The 7,146-nt window shown below is 44.5% G+C and overlaps 1 protein-coding gene across 1 annotated transcript in view; it reads right to left on the bottom strand.

The window, feature by feature from the left end:
* Nucleotides 1-6,903, bottom strand: part of UNC45B (unc-45 myosin chaperone B) — a 22,262-nt gene extending 15,359 nt beyond the window's left edge. Inside the window, exons 1-5 of the mRNA XM_069089257.1 lie at nucleotides 6,531-6,903; nucleotides 5,561-5,722; nucleotides 4,956-4,992; nucleotides 3,218-3,393; nucleotides 1,550-1,639 (exon numbers count right to left, since the gene is read on the bottom strand). Coding sequence (XP_068945358.1) covers nucleotides 1,550-1,639; nucleotides 3,218-3,393; nucleotides 4,956-4,992; nucleotides 5,561-5,722; nucleotides 6,531-6,656 — 591 coding nt within the window. The 5' untranslated portion in view covers nucleotides 6,657-6,903. The remainder of the gene's footprint in view (nucleotides 1-1,549; nucleotides 1,640-3,217; nucleotides 3,394-4,955; nucleotides 4,993-5,560; nucleotides 5,723-6,530) is intronic.
* Nucleotides 6,904-7,146: the final 243 nt, after the last annotated feature.

Raw genomic sequence — 7,146 nt, 5'->3', positions numbered from 1 at the left:
ATATATATATATATATATATATATATATATATATATATATATATATAGTAAAATGAGTAGATTGGACTAAATGATTCCTAAGGTCACTTCCAGCTCTAGAATCTATGAAACCATACAGTCTCACCCATTCATTTTACAGGCTAAGAAACTGAGGTCCAGTAAACTAAAGCAAGCCATCATATAAGGTCAAACATGTAATGAATAGCAAAACCAATATTTGAACCCAGGTTCTGACTCCAAATCTGGTATTCCTTGTACCATAACAGACTGGCCTGGGCTTGGAGGGGGGGTGAGAGGGGAAAGGAGGAGAGACGGGATACCACTGAATTTGCAGACACAGCCTACAGAAATAATTATACTTTAGACTCAGCTACGATGTCCTTTCATAAACATGATCTCCTTTGGTCCTCTTGAATTTTTAAATTACAAATCTTACATACTATACCCATTAAATATTCTTTCCCTACTAATCAATCAGCACAATCTCCAAAGCCATTTTGGATTTGCAGGCAGAAGGCCCCATTTGAATCCCAGCTCTATCATGTTGATTCCTGTGTAACAATGGGCAAATCACCTTCACCTCTTTCAGCCTCAGTTTCCTCATCTGTAAAATGGAGGGGCTAGGCCAGATGGCCTCCCAGTTCCAGAGCTCTGCTCCCATGGCCTATACTGAACTTGAGAGTTTTGCAAAGCACTCTATAGAAAAGGCCTGTTTAGGGCAGCCGGGTAGCACAGGGAGTAAGAGCACCGGCTCCGGTGTCGGGATGACCTGGGGATCGAATCCGGGCTCAGACACTTAGCAACCACCCAGTTACCTGGCCATGTAACCTTGAGCAAGTTACTTAACCCCAATTGCTTTAAAAACAAAAAAAGGCCTGTTTGGGCCTCACGACAGTTATGGCAGGTAGGTTTCTACTATACCCATTCCTCAGACAAAACAGCCTCAGAGAAGTTGAGTGATCACAGCTAATTAGTGTTGAAGGCACCATCCAAACCCAGGTCCCTTGAGATTCCACAACGAATGACTTTTCCTGTCTTAAAAAAATATGTTGTACTCCTTCTTAGAAACTCCTTTCCTAACTCCCATGGCCCTCTGTGATGTAGGTAGGGCAGCCAGGTGGCACAATGGATAGAGTGCTGTGCCCAGAGTCAGGAAGATATCTTCCCGAGTCCAAATCTGACCTGAAACACTTACTAGCTGTGTCACCCTGGGCAGGTCACTTAACCCTGTTTGCCTCAGGTTCCTCATCTGTCAAATAAGCGGGAGAAGGAAATGACAATGTCAGTTTCTCTGTCAAGAAAACCCCAAATGGGGTCACAAAGAGTCAGACAAAACTCAACAACAATGAAAAGGGAAAGGATTATGCCCATTTACCAGAAAAGTCTCTTGAGTTTGGGTCAGAAGAATAGTACTCTTCAGACTGCACAATCTCTTTTGGATGGACATCGGAGACAGGCCCCTCTGGCTGGGGTCAGGTGTGAGGCGGGAATAGTAGTAGCTGGGAGGGGATATGTGGAAAGAAGATGGGGAGCCATGAGGGGGGCTTACCTTCTCAAGCTTCTCAGTCTCACTTTTCTCATCCAATAAGATCTCAAACATCTTCTGCACCCTGGAATCTGTGGAAAACTGGACATGGAGCTGAGGAAGAAGAAGGGAAGGAGAGTGGAGGAGTGGCAAGGAGAAAAGAAAAAACTTCAGCTTCATGTTAAGAGAATAGGATCAGACATCCAGAGCTGGAAGGGACCGCAGAGGACACCTAATCTCACCCCCTCGTTTTATGGATGAGGACACTGAGTCCCAGAAAAGTTAAACCTTGATCACACAGCTTCAGTGGTGGGATTAGAACCCAGTCTCTCCAACTCTAGACACTTTCTTTGCTGAGCTCATCCCCCCAGGGCACCAGTTCCTTTTTCAATTAAATTCAAACTTCAAACACAGATTTTAACAGCATCACTGCCTTCTCCTACCTCCTCCTCCTACCAGCAAGTCAGTCAACTGGCATTTATTAAATGTCTACTATGTGCCAGAAGGGAGGATAGGTGGTGCAGTGAATAGAAAGCCAGACCTGGAGTTGGGAAGACCTGATTTCAAATCTAGCCTCAGATACTTATCAGGTCTGTGAACCTAGACAAGTCACTTAATGTCTGTCTGCCTCAGTTTCCCCAAATGTAAAATGGGGTGTGCTATTATATCTTCCTCCCAGCGTTGTTATAAAGAGAAAATGAGATAATATTTGTAAAGCAATTTGTCAGTCTTCTACTAGAGACCTGTCTTCCACTTCCCCCTCCCATCCCCAAGCACCGATGCTTTCCCTTTCAAATTACCTTTATCTACTCTGTGTATATCTCATATGTAACAAGTTATTTCCATATTCTCCCCCATCAGAATATAGCTCCTTGCGGACAGAGACAGGTGCTTTCCTTTGTCTGTCCAATACTTAAACACAGTGCCTGGTGTACAGTAATTGCTTAATAACTGCTTGTGGACTATCTGATTGTCTTTGTATCCCTGGTACCCATCATAGTTCCTGGCACAAAGAACAGAAACTAGAGCTCTGATTTCATTGGCATAAGACACTCTCAAATGGAGAGATTCCCTCTGCCAAAGTGGGGTGGCATCTTTTTTGTAATATATAGTTTTAGTTATCTAGAACACTGAGAGATAAAGTTCCTTCCCCAGACCCACACACTCAGTATGTGTTAGGGGTAGAACTTGAACCCAGGTCTTTCTAGCTTCTGGGAGGGCTCTCTATCCATTACATACTACCTCCTGCCTGGCACATAGTAGGCACTCAATAAATACTTGTTGAATGCTGAATTAAATTGAATTTAGCATTAGGACCATCATCCACCCCCTGTTATCCATTCACTGTACCTGAGGTCAATATCTTTTCAGGGGCTCCTAAGCAGTGAAGGAATCTCTTTTGTCTATGCCTGGAAACAATTTGGCAGAGCTAGGAACAGAGCCAAGTGCCCTGAGGCCCAGGTCAGGGGTCTTTCCACAACACCAGACTCAGGTGAGTGGAAGCCAGAAGTCCAACTTGAAGATGACTGTGCTCTATAATACAGAACCCGTGTGCTACAGTGCTTTGGATAACAAAGTACTTTCCTCATAATAGTCAATCGAGGTGGAAAGGCAGAGATCATTATATCCCTTTTGCAGATGGAGAAAATGAGGTCAACAGAGTAGGAGGAAAGAGAGAGGGAGATATCTCACCTTCTCATGGATGCTGGAGTTGAGGCGCCTCAGAGTCTCCTGGAAGTTCTGATTTTTGGGTTCAAGTGTAGCACAGCGTTGCACATCCTTGAAGGCCTGGTCCAGCTTACCCAACTGCTCCAGAGCCTGGCATCTGCGGAACAGGGCCTTGATGTCTGAAGCATTGATGTCAATGGCTGGTAGGAGAGAGAAATGGAAAATGACCTCAGGAGTAGAATCTCAATTCTCTACACCAGGTCCCACCTTTCTAACTCTAGAAATTCTGCTACTTATTATTATTGTTGTTGTTATTACTATTATTATTTGCTCTTTGGAGGGAGGAAAGCAATTGGGGTTAAGTGACTTGCCCAGGGTCACACGGCTAGTTTTTGTGTTAGGTGTCTGAGGCCAAATTTGAACTCAGGTCCTCCTGACTCGAGGGCTGGTGCTCTATTCATTGCACCACCTAGCTTCCCCAGCTGCTACTTATTTATCTCTTTGACTTTGGATTATTTGTGTCCACAGTTCCCATCTGTTCCATGTGAGCAGCTGAGTCTTCTTTGTACGTGTGTGCCTCATTTCACAAAACCCAGTACTGAAAATTTGAGCTTACAAAACCACTGCATCAAGGTGTAATTACTAACAACGCAAAAAGATTCAGGAGCTGACCACTGAATGATTATAATAACCAAGAAACTTGACCCTGAAAAAGAACTGAGAAAATTTACCTCCCTCCTTTCTTTGCAGTGGCAAATGAATGAGAGAATAAAGCATTTATTAAACACTTACTCTATGCAAATCATCATACTAAACACTGGTAATATAATTAGAGAAGTAAGACAGCCCTTACTCTCTAAAAGCTCACATTCTAGTTAGGGAGACAACACATGGTGGGGGGGCGCCTATGGATGTGGAATATGGCATAGACTTTCAGACTTGGCTGATATGTTGGTTGCTTTTGTTGAGTTGCTTCCAACTGGGAAAGATGGGGAGGAGAAATATATTCAAAATGAAGGTAAAGTCAAACAAAAGAAAACAATTTAAAAAATTTTTTTACAATATTCACAGAGCAAGATTTCTTTAATAAGAAATCCCTGTGGTACACCAAATTTACAAAAAGTTCTTTTCCTTGTAACCTCTCAGGAGTATGCATATAATACAAATGGAGATGTACACTCTCTTCCCCATAACACCTAGTATATGCAATCAACCAAGGAACAAGCATTTATTAAACACCTACTACATGGTAGGCACTGTCTGGTGCTGGGAATACAAAGACGGAAAGGAAAGTCCTTGCCTTCTACTAAAAGGATACATGTTACAGGAAAATAAAAACAAAATAAATAAAAAAGTGAATGGGGGTGGGGTAAAATAGGGGAATCAGATAAAGTCTTTTGAAGAGGTTGTCTCTTGAGTTAATAAGTGGAGAACATTCCAGGCACGAGCAAAGCCTTGGAGGTGGGAAATGGAACATCATATAAGGGGGATGCCCAGTAGGACAGTTTGGCTAAAAGTGTGTAGAGTAATGTGAGGAAGAGTAATGTATAATCAGCCTAAAGTGTGAGACTAAAGACAAATTTTTAAAGAGCATTAAATGCCAAACAGAATAGGAATTTGTAAGCGTTGCCAAAGGCATGTGGGGAATGTAGAAGGTGCCCTATCAATGGTACTGTCTGGTTTCTATAAATCAGGGCTGAGAGGCACCTTGGGGAAAAGAATGAGGGCCTGGAGCTGGGTTCAAAGAGAGGAGGCCACTCACCTTTGGATGCATCTGATGCTGCTTGAGCATAACTCTCCTGGAAATCAGAGAAATGGGAAGGCTCATCAGTAAGGACATCATAGAGAAACTAGGGGATTGGATGTGATGGTCTCTCAGATCTTCCTGGTCTAAAATTCTAAATTCTAACTACCTGAGAATGGCCCACCCAGAAGGGGAGGAGGGAGGTTACCAGTGAAAGGAGGTGGCAAGGAGTTAAACCCCTGGAAATCAGTTCCGGAAAACTTCCTCACCTCCAGCTTTGTGTGCAGCTCCCACCAATGAAAGTTAGAATTAACCTGAGCTTGATGCTTCTCATTGGCAAAGGTCAAAAGACACAGAACTCTGGCCCTTGGTTTAAATACAGTCTTGTACCCCCTAAGTCAGGTCTCCCCACTAAAAAGTAAAATCCAACACTGCTTTCCTTGCAAGGTGGAAAATGATAGGCTCCATCCTCTATTTGGGAGTGAAAGTTGGCTGACTTAGGAGTCCCAAGATACAGGAGACCCACAAGGAGGCAGACCACCAGACAGCCCAGACTCTCCTGACAGTCCCAAAGATTCCCCATCACACTTGTGGCCTTTCCCCTCCCTCCACTGGCCCCTGACCATTTTCAGACCACAGGCTGCTCTGTTTCGGTACAAAGTAGCCAGCAGGGCCTTGTCCTTGGCCAGCTTCAGTGCCTGGCTGTAGCTCCTGGAGGCCTCTTCATAATTCTGGTTTTGAAAATATTTATTCCCCTCCTCCTTCAGTCGTACAGCATCTGCCATCTGCGGGGGACGACAAAAATGAAGGATGAGGATAATGGGCATTTATACAGCTCTTTCAGCATTTTACAGACATTATCTCATTTGATCCTCTTGTGAGGATTATCATCCCGACTTTACAGATAAGGAAACTGAGGCAAAGAAAGGATAAATGTCTTCCACAGAGCCACACAGCTAGTGAGTATCTGGGGCAGGATTCAAACAGGTCTTTGGGACTCCAAATCTGGCCCCCTATCCGATGTTTGAGGCAGGAAGAATCAGCCCCACATTCTATGAATCAATGCTGCGTTAACGTTTGTGTCAATGAGGCTGGACCCATTTCCTAACACCAGAGAAAGGATCTTTCCCAGCCTGAGGAATATTAACTCAGGGGGAAATACCCAGAGGCTTCCAAAGTTCACAGAAGAAGCCTAGTGAGTATAGCTGATAGGGTGCTGAAGGTGCAGTCTGAAGATGTGAGCTCGAATCTCACTTCTCTTATCAATTCCCTGTATGACCCTAACTCTCTGGGCCTTGGTTCTGTCATCCGACAAATAAAGGGGATTTTCCTCCATCTCTAAATCTGTGATCCCAACTAGCCAAGGGTAAAACAACACTTTCCAACAGAACAAAACCCTTCAATTTAAGGTATAAGAGGAAAGCTCCAGGGTTCAGCAACACCCCCATCACTTAGCCCTTTTCCCTCATCCCACCCCAAGACCTGGGCAGGGGCTTTTCATAGATACAAACACTAATTTCTTTCATTAAGACTTAATAAAACTTCATGATCCCCTTTTCTCCCTCCTTCCACCCCCCAGAACACAAAACTAACCTTGTCTGAAGTAGACATGGTCAGGGATACTTCCTCTGGGAAACCTCTCTCCTTTGTCTCCAGCAGCCCAGTGTCTGTGAGACCCTGAAGCCAGCCTGCCTCGATCTGCTTTTCCCAACCCCCCATCCAGGAGACTTTATCTCTTCAACCAGTGACTCCCAACCATATTTGGTCTGTGGGTCAGGTGTCTCTGGGGGCTGTCACTGACACTTATGGACCCTCCCTCCCCCCTCTCCCAATAGGGAATCTACAAGAAAACACTACATTCCCTCTCAGCAATTCTCCCAGTTTAGGGGCTAGTTCAGGTGGAAGATGGATGGGGAGAGGTGTATACCCCAATAAGAATGCCACAGAAGGGAGAATAACTCCATTGAGCCCATTCTAAATTCACAGTCCTAGCGCTCCCCCCTTCTCCTCCCCCTCTGTCCCCCCCAGATACTCATGGCTTCTATTTTCAGAGATAAGTGACAGCTGAGGTAGGTTTTAGACAGACATGGGACAAGGACAGCAGCTGACCAGGGCAAGAAACAACTGGCAGCTTCTAGAAATGCTTTGAGAAGGCGGGGGTGAGAAAGGAAGAGTCCTTTAGCTCCCCCCCCCACTTCCCTTCCCCAAA

Source organism: Petaurus breviceps, unplaced genomic scaffold (genome assembly GCF_028583685.1).
Source record: "Petaurus breviceps papuanus isolate PSGF00001 unplaced genomic scaffold, PetGlider_PUasm1.0 186, whole genome shotgun sequence".
In the NCBI taxonomy this organism is placed as follows: Eukaryota; Metazoa; Chordata; class Mammalia; order Diprotodontia; family Petauridae; genus Petaurus; species Petaurus breviceps.
Note: the sequence above shows the minus strand (reverse complement) of the source record. Positions and strands in the feature narration are given on the sequence as shown.